Raw genomic sequence first — 22,412 nt, 5'->3', positions numbered from 1 at the left:
AGTTCCGTGTCCACCCACCAAGAGGTGGTACTTTTCCGGACACGGGTGGGGGACAAGGGGTCTTGAGCGTCATTTTACTCGGTCGGTGATGTCAAATCTCGTGGTTAGGTGCAAGGTCTCTTATGAATAGAACATTTCATTACTACTGTGTTCTCATGGCCTTTAAATTATATTATGTTGCGAGTTAGGGGAAATTCAACAGTTCCTGGGTTAGTCATATCCTTATGGAGAATACTGTCCTTGTCTATTGTATTAAATGTGCTGAGAAATACTGTCATGTAATGTAGTTTTAAAATGAACAAGTCAGGTTAGGAGGACAAAATGGAGGATTGTCACAGTATAAGGTTAAAATGGAGTTAGTGCAATAATTGAATACAAGTACAATAAGGTTTTTTTAATAATTCTACATCATATATATATATATATATATATATATATATATATATATCTCGACCTGTACCAAGGTACCAGTGTGAGGTGTTCAAGCTGCAAAAGTACTTTGGACTGTTGATCCCATATTGAATAGTATACTATACAACTGTACACTTGCTGTGTGTGTGCTTATGCCTTGTATAGTGTCTCTTTTTTAGTGCATTTTAATGTTGTATTTTGCTATGTGACACATTACACATATGGAAACTGCAGACAGATACTACCTAAATACTTTTTAAACAATAAATGATATTGATTATAATATACTTATTTTTTTGGTGCACCCTCGGCCTCTTGCTTATAGGTGTTTTCATATGAGATTAGCTTTAGCCATATATAAAATATTTTTCTCTAAGTTAAATTGATTCCAAATGGCTTACAGCATTTATTAATTAATGGGCATTAGTAGTGATCTTTAGCAAAAAATACCATTACCATATTTTTTTAGTTTTACCAGTCATCGATACATGTGTTATCTGTTAGCGCAGGCTACTGTGTCCCTTTGTTTCTATGACTTTAGACAACACAAGATAGTAGATTAGAGAATCATTGTGCAGCAGCTAGCCAATTCTACACTAGATGGCGGTATTTATCATGAATATGAGACTTAAATATTTACATGAAAATAATTTAGACCAAATGTGGGCTTATTTTGCCTAATAGTTTTTTTCATCGCTCCATGAATTGTAATATTACTTAATTCAAACTTATAAACAAACTCATTCTGCAATCAAAAAATATTTCTTTTATTCAAAGCGCACATCACATTTATCAATTATTTTCCTTTTAAAGGACTGTTTACCTTTCAATCTAAAATTGATGTCAAACAGTCTACAAATGGAGATGAAGTAATTACGACAAGAAAAAGATTAAGCAACCACGATCTTGAAGTAATTAAATAAAATTGGGCCTCACAAATGTTGTTCTTATTAATGCTATTGAAAACGCAGACTTACAGTTCGTGCAGCACAGTGCAAATGTAAGCTTTTCAAAGTTCTCAAAGTGTCCTTAGATGGGAACTGCTACCTTGCAGATATTATTTTTTACATTCTGTTTACATTTCAAGGAAGCTTCAATTCATGCCCATAAGCGAGGAACTTGTTTATGTAGAAAAGAGAAATGTTTTTGTCTGTATAGCAAATGGTTCTTATGGTACCTAACATTTGATCGCTAAGCTCATTTTTGTTGATTGGATATCCACATGATAAATTGCCAACTGACATGTGGCTTTAACTGCAGCTGCAATACTTTCCATGGGTAATAGACATCCCTTTCACAACCGAGATAAGGGTCACCAAGTTTGCTTCACATTGGAAAAAGGGTCACTGAGTATATACATAAAAATGCTGTTTTTAGAACCAATCTGAAGTACTGCAAAATAAAAGAAAAATGTAAAAAATAATGTTATCTTCATAATAAACATACTTTTTAAAAAGAACATTGTGGATTTTTTTGGCATTCCTGAACAATTAATTTGTGCAGACAAAATAAATGTAGTTCAACCAAATCGATTCCCCCCCACGGCCCCACCCAAAAAAAGTTAGATCCAGGCAATTACATTTTATTCATGTGCAGTTTGGATTTGTCTAAATCAATCACTTCAAGGTGCTAATGTGTAATGGTTTGGACAAACCAGAAATAAAAAAAAAAATAATAAAAATAGAGAAAAAAGGGTTTCAATATGACCCTTGTGTTAGTATTCGGAAGCTATAAAAAAAATTGTACCTTCACACGCCATGATGTGGATGATGACATTGCTACTAAACCGAGAGCAGCCAAAGGCTACTTAGGCTAATTAAAAATGAGCAACTTGTCAGTTGCTTATAAAATACTGGTTGTAACTGGCACCTCTCCCCCCATGCCCTCAACCCTGGACATTATGTGGGGAACCTCAAATTAAATAATTGACATCCTAGTGCCTTCCCCTGACCCTAACATGGAGCGGCAGGTGGGGGCTATTAATGTAATGAATTGGAGGGATATAGTGTTCCTCTCAGCCCCCACTAGTGGGTAGCAGGTGTAGGCTTTTTAAAATATAGTACGCTACCCATAGGCATTGGATTAAGGGGTATTAAACATAATGGGAGGGTGGCTAAAGATATGTTAAAGTTAGGGACAATCCACATGCATCCTTCTGGTGGCTGTGGGTCCCCTGTTATAAAAATATTGTCCTACCTACCCCCCTCACCCGGATATTGTAAGTGAAACCAATAAATCTAATAACAGTAAATAAAAAAAAAACTAAGGATAATATTCTAAATAATATGCTTTGATTTCTCAGTAAAGTACTCTGATTGGTTGGCTTGCAATCAGAGTGTTCTCACAGGCAAGTCTCATCTCTTACAAGACTTGTCTGGGAACATTCCTATTGCAAGTCTCTGTTAAGGCGCGATGGTTGGCTCACTTACAAGCCAACCAATCAGAGCGCTCTACTGAGATTTCAAATCATGGGAAAGGCTTTGTAAATGCTTTTCCCACCTTGAAACCTAACTCTGCACGGAGCCCGTGGCTGTTCCAGAACAATTGTTATTGTTTCGTCAGTTTATTTTTTTTAATTTTTAGATGTTGCATCAGGATGTAATGGGTATGTATTTTCTTAAAAGCCCCCACCCTCTGCTTTTTTATTTAATAGAGACACCACCCACTGGTCACAGGTGGGGGGAGGGGCAGTGACATTTCAACCCCCCATTATGTAATTTTAAGCTTCCGCCCTGTGAACGATGGGGACCGGGGCCTAGTTATCCTCTGTATTTTACTACTGTCTGGACAGAACAGTCTGTCCTGTCACTAGTTTTTTAATTACAGTGAGCAGCAGGCCATATCATCTAAATATGGGAACATATTGACCCCCATAGGCGTTTCTATATATTTTTTTTAACACTTCATTATTATTTTTATTTATTTATCCTTTTTTTTATTTATCTTTTAAACTGTGCTGCAAAGGCTTTTTTTTTTATCTAAGTGCCCACTGGTTGCTAGTGGAGCCAATGTTATTTAATCCCAGTTTGACAGCTGATATCTTATACTGAGAAGCTGAAACAGCTACACACCAGAATCAATAATACATGTTCTTATTTTCATGTTTCTTGCAGTATGAAATGTAATTCATAAAGCCTTGATCACCCTCATTTATACTCTAGGAATAATTACCAGCCTATAGAGGAAAAATGTGTCTTCTAAAAGTCACTGGTTACTAATCTAATACTACTAGCAAGTGTGCTGAAAAAGTCTGCTATGCCTGGATTCCATACTGTAAAGGAAGTTGCAATGGGTCATATGATCTCTACAGTCAATGAGGGGGAAATTAATGAATGTACTCTACTATTTCACTGATAGCATTACATATAGTGATAACGATAGCTATAGCAGTTTTAAATGCCTTTATCTTAGACACAATGTAACTGTTTAATTTTTCTGCATATGTACATTATGCTCAAATTCAGAGATAATGTTTTACATTCTTTTGCCATTTTTAGTAAAGATGTACTGCTAGTAATGTCTTTAGGGTCCTTAAAACATCTAAAAGGTACTTGACCATTTTTATGTACCGTATATACTAGAGTATAAGTCGAGTTTTTCAGCACATTATTTGTGCTTAAAAACCCCCACTCGACTTATACTCGAGTCACTGTCTGTATTATGGCAACTTACATTGCCATAATACAGACCAGGACCGCCGGGCTCATTACAAGCCTGGCGGTCCTGTTGGGGGCTGGCAGGAAGCATTTACTTACCTTTCCTGCAGCTCCTGTCAGCTCCCTTCTCTCACCTCCGTTCCGGTCAGCTCCCCTGCAAGTCTCGCGAGAGCCGCGGGGTCAGAGCGCTGCCACGGGCTCCGTGTGGCCGCGAGACTTGCAGTGGAGGAGAAGGGAGCTGACCGGAATGGAGGTGAGAGAAGGGAGCTGACAGGAGCTGCAGGAAAGGTAAGTAACAGCTTTCTGCCAGCCCCCCTCCTACACAGCCATCCACTGGACCACCAGGGAATGAGAGCCCCCCTCCCTGGCCAGCTAACAAGCAGGGAGGGGGGACAAAAAAAAATATAAATAAAAAATTAAATAACAATAAAATAAGAAAAATGCAATAATATTACAATAAAAAATATGACTAATATATATATATATATATATATATATATATATATATTTATATTTATATATATATATAAAAAAAACAAAAACAAATAATCTTGCACTCCACCTGATCCGTAGTCCAATGCCCGGTGCTTGTCATTCCGTTATATATATATATATATAAAAATAATAATAAAAATGCCCACCCCCCCCACCAAGGCTCTGCATCACATACACACACTGCATTCATACACACACACACACACACACACACACACACACACACACACACACACGCACTCATACACACACACTGCATTCATACACACACACTGCATTCATACACACACACACACTGCATTCATACACACACACACACACACACACACACACACTGTATTCATACACACACTGCATTCATACAAACACACTGCATTATATACACATACAGACTGCATTCATTATATACACACACTGTAAATAAATATTCAATTAATATAATTTTGGGGGGATCTGATTTTATTTAGAAATTTACCATTAGCTGCTGCATTTCCCACCCTAGTCTTATACTCAAGTCAATACGTTTTCCCAGATTTTGGGGGTAAAATTAGGGGTCTCGACTTATATTCGGGTCGACTTATACTTGAGTATATATGGTATCTATTTTTGTCACACACCTACTGTATGTGAGAAAAAAATATATTTTGTTTTTAAACTAACCTTTCTGACCCTTTGTAAAATATTGCAAAATAAAAGAAGCTGTATACTGTCTAAAGCTTTTCATTTCCCAAATATTTTTTTTTATAAAAGTTAAATGAATAAGTTAAAAAAAGGTATATGTTTACATAATTCTAATTTTAGTTTTTCTGTAAAGCAAAAATCTATACACACAAATTTGTGTTATGATATATTTACAAGCATCCCTTGCTTTGAATAAATGTATATTTTTATTAATGGACACTCTAGTCACCAGAACAACAACAGCTTAATGTAGTTGTTCTGGTGAGTATGATTATTGCCTTCAGGCATTTTCATGCAAACACTGCCTTTTCAGAAAGGCAGTGTTTACATTTCCCCTAGGGACCCTCCAAGTGGCTACTCCTCAGATGGCCACTGGAGGTGCTTCCTGGTTCAGTGCTGCACAGTAGGCAGCACTGCCATGCCGCATCTCCACGCTCTCCATGGGAAAGCATTGGATTGGCTAAAAATCGGCAATTTTGATGATGTTACCAAGGGTGCAGAGCCAGCGCCGGCAGACCCGCACGGTGCTGGAAATAGGGTGAGTTTGAATTGTTTTTTAGGTGACTAAGGGGAGAGGGCAAGCCACCTAAATGGTGGGTTTAGCAGTATAGAGTCAGGAATACATAGTTGTGTTCCTGACCCTATAGTGTTTCTTTAGTCAAAAAGTGTTTGGTGGTGAAAGGATTAATATAAAAATGCAATACTCTGTATACATGTGTGTTTTGTTACAACAAATAAATTGTTTCTTCCATATTATGTAACATTTATTGCATGTTTTTTCTGTCTATGCTTTTAGGTGATAAAAAAAGTAATACAGATAGGTGATACATCCTGCCTTCTTCCCATCATGGATATATTTAAAGAAGAGGACCGCAAATTGATGCAGAGTCACTGTCATTCCAAAGCGTTGAATATTTTACAGAACAAGCAAGGAGAAACATACATCAAAGAAGCAATTGCATACCTTTCATTTGCTATTATTGCATCAGGTATGATTTTATGTCCTAAATTATTACTGCCTAAATGCCAACATAAAATAAAATAAATATATAAATGTAAGATAATGTATAATAAATTGCTGGCAGATGCCTAGTCTATGTAACCTGGAAACTAACAGCATTTTTATCTACAAATTTTATTTACTTTTCTTTGAAGTCCTGAAATGTTTGATATACCAAAGAATAGAAGGTAGAAAACATTCTAGGGCCTGGCATAAACGTCTGCAAAAAAAAAAAAAATGCTAAGCATGCCTTAAAATACTTTTTTAACCCCTTAAGGACACATGACGTGTGTGACACGTCATGATTCCCTTTTATTCCAGAAGTTTGGTCCTTAAGGGGTTAAAAAGAAACCTTTTCTCCCTTACCTGAATCCAGAACCGATGTCCTTCGGCACTGGGTCAGGCTCTGCCTTCGCACCTCCTGCACCGTCAGGGAGCTAATGCGCATGTGCAGTGAGTGCCACGATCACATTAGGACAACACCGTAGGAATAAGCTGAAGTGGTCTGGGTGCCTATAGTGTCCTTTTAATTAACAGAAGGAATAATAGATATATGAATTCAGAATATAATGCTTTGAATTAATATGCGGCAGTGCGGCAGTGCGGCAGTACGGCAGTATATGTGTATATATACATAAAATGTGTTTTTGTACATATCTTGCTCAGTTAAGTTGAAGGTCTTAGCCTGGATGCATCATTCCAACAATAAATATATACACAAGGGAGTTTCTAACTCATAGTTTGAAATGCTTCTTAGTTAAACATTGGGAAACATAAGGATCAGCATTTCAGCCCCCACCTAGGGCCTTTTTCAAGAAACATAGAAACATAGAATGTGACGGCAGATAAGAACCATTCAGGCCATCTAATCTGCCCAATTTTCTAAATACTTTAATTAGTCCCTGGCCTTATCTTAAGTCTAGGATAGCCTTGTGCCTATCCCACGCATGCTTAAAATACCTCACTGTGTTAACCTCTACCACTTCAGCTGGAAGGCTATTCCATGCATCCAATACCCTCTCTGTAAATTGATACTTCCTAAAATTATTTTTACATTTTTTTCCCCTTTGATTTAAGACTGTCCTTTTGTTGTGGTAGTTTTTCTTCTTTTAAATATAGTCTCCTTCTTTACTGTGTTGATTTCCTTCATGTATTTTAATTTTTCTATCATATCCCCCCATCTCATCTTTCCACTGAGCTATACATGTTACGATCCTTTAACCTTTCCTGGTAAGTTTTATCCTGCAATCCATGAACCAGTTTAGTAGCCCTTCTCTAAACTGTTTCAAAAGTATCAATATCCTTCTGGAGATACGGTCTCTAGTACTGCGTACAATACTCCAAGTGAGGTCTCACCAGTGTTCTTTACAATGGCATACATTGTTCTGCTAATACCTCTCCCTATGCAACCAAGCATTCTGCTAGCATTTCCTGCTGTTCTATTGAATTGTCTACCTACCTTTAAGTCATCTGAAATAATAACTCCTGAATCCCTTTCCTCAGATGTTGAGGTTAGTAGGGTATCAAATGTTCTATACCCTGCCCTTGGGTTTTTACACCCCAGATGCATTATCTTGCACTTAGCCACATTATATGTCAGTTGCCACAGCTCTGACCATTTAGTTTACCTAAATCATTTATCATTTGGCTTATCCCTCCTGGAACATCAACCCTGTTACATATCTTATTATCAGCAGCAAAAAGACATACGTTACAATCAAGACCTTCTGCAATATCACTAATAAAAATAATAAAGAAAATGGGTCCAAGTACAGATCCCTGAGGTACTCCACTGGTAACAAGACCTTCAAATATACTCCAGTGACTACAACCCAATGTTGCCTGTCACTCAGCCACTGCCTAACCCATTCAACTATATTGGAATCCAAACATAAAGATTGCAGTTTATTGGTGAGCCTTCTATGTGGAACAGTGTCAAAAGCCTTACTGAAATTTAGGTAAGCAATGTCTACTGCACCACCCTGATCTATTATTTTAGTTACCCAATCAACAAATGTATAAGATTAGTTTGGTATGATCTTCCTGAAGTAAACCCATGTTGTCTCTGATCTTGAAATCCATGTAATTTTAGATGTTCAACAGTCCAACAATAACATGGTTCCCATCCCCACAACTAAAGTGAGGCTTACTGGCCTATAGTTGCCAGACTCCTCCTTACTACCTTTCTTGTGAATGGGCACAACATTTGCTAATTTCCTGTGTTCTGGGATTACTTGTGATTGGTTAAATAAATATGTTAATGGTTTAGTACACCACTAACGTTGGGTGTATCCCATCAGGCCCCATCAACTTATTTGTCTTTACTTTTGATAGTTGAAATAGAACCTCTTCCTCTGTAAACTCACATGTAACAAATGACTAATTTTACCTTTTTCTAAACTGAAGTCCCTTTCCTTCATTTTCATCTGCAAATACAGAAAAAACAATATGCAGTGAGGCAGTCAGCTAGACCTTTATCCTCTTCTACATACCTTCCTTCTTACTAATCCTTGTTTTACTTTCCTTATCTCATGTATGTATCTAAAATGTTTTATCCCTCTTTTTTTTACTGACTGTGCTATTCTCTTTTCAGCGTGGGCTTTGGAGGCTATTATAACTTGCTTAGCCTCTTTCTGTCTAATCCTTTAGATCTGTCTGACTTCCTGATTCTAGTTTTTTTTTATAATTACTAAATGCTAAAGTTTAGTTTTTTACTATTTTGGCCACATCTGCGGGGTAGAAGGGAAAATATGTCCCATGTGGGAACTAAAACATAGATCCATATGTAGTAATGTCCCGAACTGTTCGCTGGCGAACATCGCTTGTTCGCGTTCGCCACAGATAGTGAACACATGCGCTGTTCGGTCCGCCCCCTATTCATCATCATTGAGTAAACTTTGACCCTGTACCTCACAGTCAGCAGACACATTCCAGCCAATCAGCAGCAGACCCTCCCTCCCAGACCCTCCCACCTCCTGGACAGCATCCATTTTACATTCATTGTACATTGTACATTCATTACATTCACTGCATTCTTAGTGAGAGTAGGGACAGTGTAGCTGCTGCTGATTTGATAGGGAAATTAATAGCAAGGCTAGTGTATTCAGTGTCCACTACAGTCCTGAAGGACTCATCTGATCTCTGCTGTAAGGACAGCACCCCAAAAAGCCCTTTTTAGGGCTAGAACATCGGTCTGATTTTTTTTTCTGTGTAATGTAATTGCAGTTGCCTGCCTGCCAGCCTGTGTGTCAGGCTCACAGCATATACTGTGCCCACTTGCCCAGTGCTACCACTCACTCACTGGTGTCACAATAGCTTGCATTTAAAAACAAAACAAAAACTTTTTGGACTGTAATATAATAGCAGTCAGTTTCCTTCACTAGTGTGCATTTCAGGGCCTGCCCAGTGCCACCACTCACTCACTGGTGTCACAATAGCTTGCATTTAACAAAAAACCTTTTTGGACTGTAATATAATAGCAGTCAGTTTCCTTCACGAGTGTGTGTTTCAGGGCCTGCCAGGGCACAGTGTCACACCAGTGCAACTCATATCTGGTGTAACAGTAGTGTACATTTAAAAAAAATAAATTTTTTTTGACTGTAATAGATTGAATAGCAGTTAGTTGTCTGCCAGTGTGTGTGTCAGCCTCACAGCGTATACTGTGCCCACTTGCCCAGTGCCACCACTCATATCTGGTGTCACAATAGCTTGCATTTAACAAAAAAAAAGAACTTTTTGGACTGTTATATAATAGCAGTCAGTTTCCTTCACGAGTGTGCGTTTCAGGGCCTGTCCAGTGCCACCACTCACTCATATCTGGTGTCCCAATAGCTTGCATTTAAAAAAAACTAAACTTTTTTGACTGTAATATAATAGCAGTCAGTTTCCTTCATGAGTGTGCGTTTCAGGGCCTGCCAGTGCCACTCATATCTGTTGTCACAGTAGCTTGCACGCATAGTACCACTAATCGAAAAAAAAATGACAGGCAGAGGCAGGCCACCCCGCAGGGGCCATCGTGGTCGTGGTGCTGTGATTCCCTTTGGCCCTAGAATAATGCCCAGTGTTCAGAGGCCACGTACCCTGAACTCAAAAAGTTCTGAGGACATAGTTGACTGGCTAACACAGGACACCCAATCTTCTACAGCTTCCGCTCTGAACCTCGACGCACCATCCTCCTCCAGCTTAGCTTCGGGCACCTCTCAAGTTACGACTCGCCCGCCTGCCGCCACCACCAACACTAGCACCACAGCCGCTTCACTTGGTATGTCAGAGGAGTTATTTACACATCAGTTGGAAGAAATGAGTGATGCGCAACCATTATTGCCAGAGGATGTAGATAACAGGGATATGTCTCAGTCAGGCAGGATTACACACGTACGGTGTGACGATGATGATGTTGTACCCACTGCTGCTTCCTTTGCTGAGTTGTCAGATACAAGTGAAGCGGTTGATGATGACGATGCGTCCGTGGATGTCACGTGGGTGCCCGCTAGAAGAGAAGAAGAACAGGGGGAAAGTTCAGATGGGGAGACAGAGAAGAGGAGGAGGAGACGAGTTGGAAGCAGGGGGAGGTCGTTGCAAGGAGCTAGTGGCACAGTCAGACAGCATGCATCGGCACCCGGGGTCAGCCAGACAGCACGCCAATCAACGCATGCTGTTGCCACCACCAGAATGCCGTCATTGCAGAGCTCAGCAGTGTGGCATATTTTTTGTGTGTCTGCCTCTGACAACAGCGATGCCATTTGCAACCTGTGCCAAAAGAAACTGAGTCGTGGGAAATCCAACACCCACCTAGGTACAACTGCTTTGCGAAGGCACATGATCGCACATCACAAACGCCTATGGGATCAACACATGAGAACAAGCAAATTTGAAGTAGGAGGACCGACCAAGCATCTTTTTCCATCTCCCGCTTCCTAAAATCGATGCCTTATATACACGTCCCCTGATAGGGGACGTAACAGGGATTAAACTGATAGGAGTGGTGTGTTAAGTAGTACTATTCCTATCTGGTGGCACATTAGATTGCACGTGCAGTGCCCCAAATTTGAAGTAGGAGGACCGACCAAGCATCTTTTTCCATCTCCCGCTTCCTAAAATTGATGCCTTATATACACGTCCCCTGATAGGGGACGTAACAGGGATTAAACTGATAATAATAGTACCACTTAACACACTACTCCTATCTGGTGGCACATTAGATTGCACGCGCAGTACCCCAAATTTGAAGTAGGAGGACCGACCAAGCATCTTTTTCCATCTCCCGCTTCCTAAAATCGATGCCTTATATACACGTCCCCTGATAGGGGACGTAACAGGGATTAAACTGATAAGAATAGGACTACTTAACACACTACTCCTATCTGGTGGCACATTAGATTGCACGCGCAGTGCCCCAAATTTGAAGTAGGATGACCGACCAAGCATCTTTTTCCATCTCCCGCTTCCTGGGTGAAGGAAGAGAGACCTTCAATGACATCAGTGAGGGCAAGGAACGGGACATGGCTAGCTTGTTATCCAACCTTGTGCAAATGGGGAGTTTGCAGTTGTGCAAATGGACTGTTTGCGGTTGTTTGCGGTGCGTTAAACGGGGAGTTTGGTCTGTCACTGTGAAGCGGGCGTAACCCTTACACTACCTGATCGATACAACATCATACCTGATGTTTTAAAGCACGTTATTCCAAACAATTTAGGAATGTTAGGTGATTTCTGCCCTTTATGGATTAAAACCAGACTCTGCATCAACTATGTAATTTTCCATGGGAGTTTTGCCATGGATCCCCCTCCGGCATGCCACAGTCCAGGTGTTAGTCCCCTTGAAACAACTTTTCCATCACTATTGTGGCCAGAAAGAGTCCCTGTGGGTTTTAAAATTTGCCTGCCTATTGAAGTCTATGGCGGTTCGCCCGGTTCGCCCGTTCACGAACATTTGCGGAAGTTCGCGTTCGCCGTTTGCGAACGGAAAATTTTATGTTCGCGACATCACTATCCATATGTCTTGCACTTTTTAAATAAATAAGCAATTTAAACTATGATTTACGACGTTCTGTGAATGCACACTGGAATGCGTATCTATCTAATCTCTCTCTATCTTTCTCATTCATTGACCTGCGCGTGTATATCAATATAAACCCCAATCCCATTTACAGTTTGCAGATGTTTTATTTTATGAATAAAACACCCTACAATGATGTATCTTACATTTCTCTTATTTTTAGCATCTATGCCTGTCACACAGCTGTTCTTTTTATTACCATTTATTATATTGTGCCATGTGGAAAATCCAAATTGGGGGAAAAAAACAAGGAAAAAACAGATGTTTTGGTCTGCTGAGCAAGATCCAAAAACTGAAACCTAATCCATTTTTTTTAGTTGGGATACAGTACAGTATAATGCTGCATTATGGTATTATAATATATTGCTGGATTCATTTTTTATTTTTGGTTACTATTAAGAGGTGGGCTGTCCTTGAATCAGAACGAATATAAACTATTGCTTGTTTGAGCTGGTAATATGAAGAACATTAGGGCCATGCAGATTTAATGCTAAACACAGTCATCATTAAGAATCTATGCTCTTGATGCTTTTTCATGCATATTTCCAGTGTCCATTGCCTGAGTGTGTGACATTGGGAGAAGATCAGGAGATAATTGCTGCAGTGGTATATGTTAAGTGCAATGTAGAAGAACATCCAGTGAAGCTAATTCTAATTTGCATGTCCATTAAAGTATATCACATGGTTTACTCTTCTATAAATATGCGTTAGAACCATGTATTTCATTACATTTCTAACATAGGTTTATTAACATTATTTACATTTTTAGATATTATGAAAAATTTCCCTTTTTTTTGTTTATTTCTTCTATGAAGTACTTTATCGCTATTACTGATAAAAAACTGTCCATTGGTTTGTGAGACCCATAAGTTGACTACACATGGACTAAGTCGGCTTTATACCAGTCTACAGACAACACACTCAGATGTATTGTCCTAATCAAGCCATAAGGCCATAGACTTTTCCCTATGATGCTATTTTTCTAAATGCAGAAAAGGAATCCAACCTTACCTTATAGCCATTGTGATTTGCAATTCTGAGGCAGCATAGAATGACCATCAAATATCTAATTGGATCAACAAGCTGGTGATACCGAGCATATAATTACCAGCACAGTCTTTTAATATAGAATTTCCATACGATATCTGCAGAATCCAAGGAAACAACATATCTATGCAGAGAATTTCACATCTTTTTTTATTTTAAGCGGAAATATCTCATTCCTCTGCGGGAGGTGAAATCTATTTTATTCATGTCTCATGTCCCTGTACTTTAAACCCTGGAAGTAAAAACAAAATGATGCTGTGCAGTAACTGCAATGTTTACATTGCAGGGTTTAAATGCATGTAGTGGCCATCACTGACAGCCACTAGAAGTGCTTCCACTGAAATAGCCAAGTGAAACTCTATTTCAATGAGTTGGTCTCATAAAGACCATCTGATTGGCGCAGTGTGTCATTTTGACGCACATGAGCACTAGTCTCTCAATGCTTTCAAGATTGATGATCCCAGGAAAAGCGGCAGGGCTATCGCAGAGAGACCTACACGGTAGGTCTTCCTTTTGAAAACTGACTCTATAGCATTACGAATGCACATGCATATTCGATTTAATATGTTTGGATAAGTTTTCCAAATTACTTAATACTTTTGGATAGACTTTTCAAATAATGTTTTCAACCTATTAAAATACCAAACATATGTATAACAAATAAAATATATCAACATATCAATATATTAAAATATATATATTTTTCATAATTTTAAATCACTTTAAAAGTTTATTCAAAAATATTAAATAATTTAAAAAGCTTATATAACAATATTAAATCAAGGCCCTAATTTTGTATTAGTCGCAGATATTGACATGTAACTGTCTATGTTCAGTGCAAGATTGTTAAAGGGAAACTCTGAATAAAATTGTTGAAAAATGTGGTTTGACAAAACCAGAAAATACACAACACAATCTAGAAATGCACCAGAACAAGGCAAAGTCAGTGTGGCCTTAAATAACCCCATTATGAGGCCAAAGTGTATGCAGCCAGTGTTGTTGTATGGACTTGAACTGGCATGGCATCAAAGAATGATGCAAGAATCGAGGAATATATGTAATAGGCAAGGTGGAGTGGTCCTCATCAAAAAGGACACAAGAATGATGCACGGCGTCAATACAAGTAGGGCAACATCCAAAGGGTGCAGGGACTATATGACAACGATGAATTATTGTAAATTAACAATGGAACCTCAAAATATATACTAAAATAGCCAAGTTGTAAAAAGCTCAAGAATTTGCTAAATTTTCAATTGGGTACAGTATTTAGTGCATTACAACCTTCAAGTCATTTCCTTGCGGTTTATTGCTAAAGTTGCATATTTTAGGCCCATATAAATGGGCTAGAAAATCAGACTTATAGAGTATTTCCAGGTTGGTTGTTTTGTTCTAAAATTTGCAATTACGTTACAAATTTTCAACAATTCTTAGTTAGTTTATAATATCATAGTTGCATTTTTATTTCCAAATTATTGTGAATTTTTTTTTTCCTCCAGGCGGTCATGCAAAAGAATCCCTTCTTGCCAGAGCCAGATGCTATGGCCAGCTGGGACAGAAAAAAACTGCTATTTTTGATTTCAATGCTGTTCTTAAAGATGATCCTTCCAATGTAGAGGCTCTTAGTGGAAAAGGCTTTATGCATATTACTCTTAAACAGCAAAAAGTAAGTTACAGCCATACAATATTACTTTCGTTTGTGCTCATGTTTAAGTATTTTTTACTATTTATGTGATTTCACTGTGATAACAAATGTTTTATCTTAATTAAAGTTTAAGGTTGTCCAAAAAAAATAAATCATACCCAAGTATGTGGAGAACAAACATGAACTGGGAAAGATAAAAATACAAACGGATGTGGTTGTTGGCGCTTAATGTAAATTAATAAATCTAATAAGCGCAACTAAAAACACTCTGTGGATACTGCTTTGAATCAATGACAACAAAATCACTAATACAAATAGAATACTCGATGTTTAGGTGATATACCCCACCAAAAACACAAAGTGTGAGTGTAGTGCTATAAATAAGTTAGAAACTATTATACCCCTTAGTATATACACCAGCATGTAAACGTATAAAGAACACAAAAAAGGCGAGAATGACACTCAATAAACCTGGGAAGGATGACTAGCATAGCCTTATTAAAGAATTACTCGCTACCCATAAAATACGATACAGGTGGATGTTCCCAACAGGAAGTATGCACTCTTGAAGGTCTCAAGCCTCTCCAGACACATTAAGATTTTATCTTAATCAGTAACCTGCTAAACTACCATTGGAAAATATGTAGTGGCTCGACCCCCTGGACTTTTAATGTTTCTCCACGCCCGAAGTCCAGGGCACAGCTCCGTCACAAGGAAGGCGTTGTCAATGCTTGGAATCTATCAGACCTGATGGCTCCCAAACCTAGAGAATTATTAATACCTATACTCTCTGAGGGTAGTACAGGGAGGACTTGACCTCCTTTCCGGGACTTGCTTATAAAAGGAATGTATGAAGATGGACTCCCTTATTTCATCCCCATTCCCTGTTTATTTTATCTTTCTGGCCATCCTACCCCCTCTTTAGAATACCCACTGGTAAATGGGTAATTTGACCCGAATTACACCAGGAGAATCCCGTCTTGGGATCTTGGAGGGTTTTGACCAGGTGGACTTAGGTACCCACTGGCTTCAAGGATTACATCTAAGATGATCCATGTAATGGCATAAGTTTCACATTGAGAACTTCAAGAGCAAGTACCCTATGACAAAGGAGATGACCCTTGCATTGAACCGCTAAAGATCGGCCACAGCTTCCTACGGCTTCCAACACAGTTGTGGGAGACATTGGTAACGGAGGGCTTCCCATAACATGTGCATGATAACCTGCCTAGCCTTATAATGAATGAGCAGTTTTTTGATATGTTTGAGGTTGCAGGCTCACTCTTTGTAATAAGTATTGGTACTCGGGCAATATGTTACTACCTCACGCCCTGAAGCTGGCTGTGATTTGGGAGGTTAATGAAGGGGTTTCATGAATCAAAGTGGTTTTAAATTCTCTGCCACTAGGCTTACTAGCACCTCACTAATCCACTGATACTGTTGATCTGTTATTCACTTAACACCTGTCTGATTGGTCCCCTAGGAGCTGAACCACTCACCCCCTAAGGGGTTGGGTGTCAAGTATTTGAGAGTTGGTCTTTGGGTCACTGCATGGCTTAACCCCACGAGATTGATTATTCAGATGTTACCACCCTTTGTCAAGTTATCTTGTAATTTGTATATACTTTGTTTATTTGATTGTTCATTTGCATAGTTTTTGGTTTCATTGGTTCTGACTGACTGTGGCACATACTAATAGGTATGTTAATTCGCTAAACACCAGTTTCCTAATCTAACGTGTTTTAACCATTACAATAATACTGTGAGCACACCAAAATAATAGGGGTGAATCAGACATGTTTTTTCTAAGAGGGGGACACACTTATTTACCCCTTCTTGAACGAAACTCGTAGGGCTGCAAATTGAGAGCTTCTTCTCTTTTGTTAACTATACTTTTATCGATTTATTTACACATTGTACAATATTGATGGAGAAAGGAGGTGCCCCTGATTCATGAAGACCGCACTATTGGGACTCTATCTTTCTACTTATCCTGCCTTTATGCTGATGTGTTTTAATTTAGATTGCATCTTGTAAGTGCAACCAGTTTTAAAGTTTGTGTTTTTATGTGGAAGCTCTACACTATGATTTTTTTTTCCATTTTTTTCTACATGTCCTACTACTGTTTTAAAGACACTGGCATTTGGTCTTTTGATTTAAATGATGTGCCTTATGTAGCCCTATTACTATGGTGTGCTCACAGTATTATTCTACTATTGTTTTCTATGTCTTTGGTTTTATCTGTAGATATATTTTGGTTTTCTATTTGCATACTGAGGACTTAGAGGAGTCCAACTATATCTACAGACTTTGAGTGTATATGGGTAACGTTTTCTCTTATTTCTATCCCCTCACTACATTTTCCATGAGTACAATAGGATGATTTATTGTTTTTTCAGTTTAAACAAATACCTGGTGACCCACCAACTGAAACTCCACTCTCAGAAACCCAGCTAAATTTAAAGAGGGCTCCCATTCCCTTCCTCTCTATTATTGTGAGAGGGCTTAATACCCCAGAGTAAAGGTCACAGGCCCTCAAGTATTTCCACAACCATAAAACAGAAATAGTATAAATTCAGGAGACACACTTCAAAGAAAACTAACCAATTACTGGTATACACACTGTTTCCTGAGCAACAACCCATTAGGAAAATCAAAGGGTGTAGCCATCCTAATTCATAAGATGCTCCTCTTCCTTACAAAAGAAATGGATAGGTCATATACACTGGTTTCCTGAGCAACAACCCATTAGGAAAATCAAAGGGTGTAGCCATCCTAATTCATAAGATGCTCCCCTTCCTTACAAAGGACATGGATAGGTCATATACACTGGCAAACCTATATCTCCCTAACTGCAAACAAGATAACACCTTAAAAAAAACGAGAGCCAAACACCTCCTCCTTTTATGTAGGAGTGTTTGGTTCTCGGGAGGGATTTTAGTGTCCCTGATTTGCTTTTAGGGGAATTAGGTGGGCTTCAGTCTTGGTAGGGAGGCAAGGGACAACACAATCCGAACCCTGTCCATAGTCTACCAGGCACAAGTGTCTGCTGTCTATGGATGCGGGAAAGACCTTCAGTAGAGTAAGCTGGGATTCCTTTTTGAGACCCTAAGATCTGTGGGATTCAGCCCTAAAATGGATGTACTGGATAGGAGTAATTTACTCTCCAGCCTCAGCTCATGTGTGCTAATGGGGTTTTCACTAATCCTTTGCCCATACATAATGAGACTTGTCAGGATTGTCCACTTTCATTGTTGCTCTTTGTCCTTGTCTTAGAACCCCTGCTTAATGCTATCAGATGGATCCCAGATATAATAGGCCTAGTGGTACGGGCACAAGGTTGTGGCTTATGTCGATGACCTTCTCTTCTACACGACAAACTCTGACATCACTCTCCCCAACAATCTGCATGAATTTGAGGCTCGCTAGCAGATCTTCATATTAATTATTACAAGTTATTACAAGTTAATAAGTTAACTTATTAGTCAAAATGGCCAGTGCAGACCAACTTAAAGAGAGATTTATATTTTGGTGGTTAGACACCTCAATCAAATATTTAGTGCTATTGCTGACTAAAGATTTCAGACAACTTTCTAGCCCTGCTGAACAGATTCTTTAAAGATCTTGGGGTATGGGAGTTGCCACACTTCTCCGGCCTGGGCAGAGTGGGGTATTAAAATGAACTTCCTTCCAGACAATCACAATCCCAAAGGAATGCTTTAAATCTCTTTACTCCTGATTGCCAAATGTATTTGGAGTAAGACCAAACCTTGTATGAATCATACCACGCTGATGGGTAGACTACTGCGGACAATAATCTTCGTGGACCAATCCATAAGCAGGACTCTGGCATCTCACTATCCATTTGTTATGGTGAAATTACAGGTCTGGCACTGTAATTTCAGCCAAGTAGGAGTTATCTTTCTTCCCGTCTCCCATGTACCCACTTGTGCACAACTCAACTTTTCCACCGGGCCTGGAGGCCTCTAAGTTAGGGTCCATCCTGGAGAATCTAGTCCCACAGATCCTGCATCTCTTCTGGGAGGGCTCTCTACAGTTACTTGCCTCTCTAACGGGATTCTCCGATACCACTTTTATCTCTCAATTCAGATATAAACAGCTGAAAACTTTATTTAATTATCTTCCACAACACCCATGATTCAAGACATCCCAGTTCAAAGTTGTATGCAAAGAACCTGACCCATTAGTGCATGGGATAGCATATCTTTATGCCTCTCAAGCACCATTTGAAAAAATGAACCCCTAGGTTTCTGGGGAGACACTGGGGACCACGTTCTCCATTAATTAATGGTAGATGACTTAATCTTGGCGTAGAAGACCTAATCTTTAGTGCAGCAGGGCGAATTAAAACCTACATGACTATTTGGGCACAATGGATTGTGAAAACTGGGTCAGCAGATTTTCACACCTCACTGTCGTAAGGCACTTCTCCCCCCCCCCCCACGGCTTCCTGAGTCTCATATAAACAGAGGGTCAGAAGGACACCACCCATCCATGTAACTTGGGTATGGTTTATGGAGTTTTTTCTTGCACTAACATTTATATGTTTACATTCTTTTGACACCAACTGCTTTCTGAATGAAAAACTAATTGGTGCTACTGCGTAGTCAAAAGTCTTTCAAGTCTAAATTTCTAAATTTCAATAAAACTTTAGGCAATCATGGTAATAAAGAAAAGAAAACAGTGAAAAGGGGAGTGCATTATTGTAACCCCTGTTCCTTGAAGGGTAGGTTCTGTAGAAGTGCTCCAATTTTTTAAAGTTTTTTTTATTACCATTATTAGTTATAGTTTTATTATGATTTGAGCATAGTGTGGTGTTGGGAAGAAACCCACTTGAGTGTTGAGCATCTTATTTTGGTGGTGGTTATAACACAAATATTTGCAACTAATGTTTTTATTCAGCGCCTTTATTTTATATATATTTTTTTTGTAACACAAAAGTTTACATAGCATAAATGGCAGGCACCTACATTTCCTATTGTGGTGTAACACCAAATCAATATAAATATTTTACACAAGGTTCGTCTACATTAAAAGGTATTTATTTAGAAGGCCACAACACAATACTATAAATATATCACAAACACACAGCCCAGACCCACGGAGCAACAACCCTTTTAAATCTATCTATCTATATAGTAACCCCTTTCCCCACACGTTTGATCTCACCCACGGTTAGGCCTTCACATCTAGTAATGGCTCACTGCTGCAAGTCCAACATCACATCCACCAAGGAAGAAAAGGAAGCAATAGAGTATAACATGGTTCACCAAGATAGCACATGGCGTCTGCTCAGTAGCACAGCCAAGAAGGAACAGAGAGGAATGAGGATAGAGGGGGGAGTGGCTATCTCTTTCCTGACTTGTAAATTACCATATCAATTACCATATCAAAGTAAAGCTTATCCCCCTGTAAGAAAGATCTACATGAACTTGATCACATGACCCCTGGTCACCATGCTAGTTTGATGACAGAATGTCACCACATTCCCTCACTTTTTCTTCTCTTATGTTGAGCACATTTATTTCCCTCTTATCTATCTAAACTATGAGATCTGAAGTAGGAAAGGGGAGCACAGGAATTAGTGTATGTGAGATGAGTAAGGTAAAAGAAAAAAGTCAAATAGGGGTTGCATCACCCCACATTCCCCCACTTTTTCTTCATCTATGTTGCTCCGTTATCTAGTTATCCCTCTAGTACAAGAGAACCTAGTGGGAGCAAAAACCTGATATACAGGAGAAATTCAACCCACCGTCCCTCCGGAATAGTTCCCTCAGCGACATAAGTTCTCCTGTACTTTCCTATGGCTGTCAATTCACATTTTATACAAATTTGTCAAAAAAACAAAACAAAACAAAAAAAAAGAAATTTAGGTCAATGTGTGTGTGTGTGTGTGTGTGTTAAATATGTATGTATGTGCAATGTACTAGTGGCAGAGTTTGTAGAGTGTGTAGGACTGGATGTGATATTTGCGGAATTCCATATTCTTAATCCAGTTCCGACTCCTCCCAGAAGGGCTGCAAATATGTCCAGTTTTTCCTGACTCCCTGCTTTGCCTAAACCACTGCCGCCGTTGTTCCGGACACCTTGGAAGAATAGAAGGATTATTAAAATGTAGACTAATCTTTTTAAACTGACTCCCTTATTTGGAGTATCTTCTGCCCGCATTGCCTGTCTCCCATCCCTACTGTGATACAGCTTATACTTATCCATCCTGTAACAAGGATCCACCACAATCTTCTGTTGACACACATCATCATCCTAATGCAGCTTTGCCTTGCTCTGTGGGAACACTAGATCTCATCATTAGAAATGTATAGCTATATGGGAGACTGGAAAACTCAGAGAAAGAATCAAAACAAAAGAAAAACAAACATACATACAGATGTAGAGAGATACAAAAATTATGAGAGTTATTGATTGCTGCGACCCCCCAATTGAACAATCTTTTCCTCCTCTCTCATCTGTTCCCTCAGTGCTTTCACATCTGCCTCCAATCTTTCAGTCTGTCTCTTTAGGTCCCAGTAGTCTCTATTCCCTTCTTTATTCCTCCAATTATCCCAGTCCCGTCTATTGGTCTGATGCTCATCCCATCTATGGTTCCTTCTCCAATTATTCTCCCAATAACTGTTCCTGTTGTTTCTCCGTTTTTCACCCCAATTGTGATTATCTGTCCTTTTTAGCCTCTCCCAGGTATTTTTATTATTCCAATTATTATTGATTACCTTGGGCCCCTCCCATCTATTTCTCCAATTCTCTCCCATTACATTACTTCCATTAGCACTGTCCCTATTCCTATGGTCCCTCTGTGGATCTCTCCATCTTTTGTCAAAGTCCTGTTTTGGTCTCCAGTTCTCATTATCCCTCTTGTTCTGAGGTACATCCCACCTCTGGCTTCTCCATTTACCATTTATATCTCTACCAGAGTCAACCTTGAATGTTCTTATGGCTGAAACAGAGAAGGCCTGTTCTGAGGAAGGATGCTTGATCCACCAATTGTCAGCTCTAGTTAGTACCATTTCTAAGTCTGCTAATGTTGGATCAAAAAGCCTCACAAATTCTTGACACTCCCAGGGAAGGGCTTCCATTACTTTAGCAATGTGTTCTGGTGAGCCCAAGGCCAGAGGCTGCTGAGGTTGGCGTAGCGTATACCAGAACAATATCCTTTGAGCTACCTCTCTAGGACCATCTGCTGGCCTCATCGTAATATTCGCAATTTCTTTCTCAATGCTGAGTAAATAGAAATTTGTTGCAGCAATTCTTCCTGCCTGATCAGACACACTGTTATTAAATCCAAATAGTCTGCTAGCCAAAGGACCCATAGCATATTCTAACAGTTCTGTCCATTCTTCTAAGTTAAGACCTCCTTTTTTCGCTCTATTTGCTCCCCTCATAAACCAATGT

At 39.1% G+C, this 22,412-nt stretch overlaps 1 protein-coding gene across 1 annotated transcript in view; it reads left to right on the top strand.

Moving 5' to 3' along the window:
* TTC34 (tetratricopeptide repeat domain 34) overlaps nt 1-22,412 on the top strand; it is a 114,544-nt gene that overhangs the window by 22,025 nt on the left and 70,107 nt on the right. Inside the window, exons 3-4 of the mRNA XM_063437136.1 lie at nt 6,040-6,232; nt 14,842-15,008. Coding sequence (XP_063293206.1) covers nt 6,040-6,232; nt 14,842-15,008 — 360 coding nt within the window. The remainder of the gene's footprint in view (nt 1-6,039; nt 6,233-14,841; nt 15,009-22,412) is intronic.

This window comes from Pelobates fuscus, chromosome 11, assembly GCF_036172605.1.
Source record: "Pelobates fuscus isolate aPelFus1 chromosome 11, aPelFus1.pri, whole genome shotgun sequence".
Classification (NCBI taxonomy): Eukaryota; Metazoa; Chordata; class Amphibia; order Anura; family Pelobatidae; genus Pelobates; species Pelobates fuscus.
The sequence above is the reverse complement of the archived record's forward strand: the minus strand, read 5'-3'. Positions and strand labels throughout refer to the sequence as shown.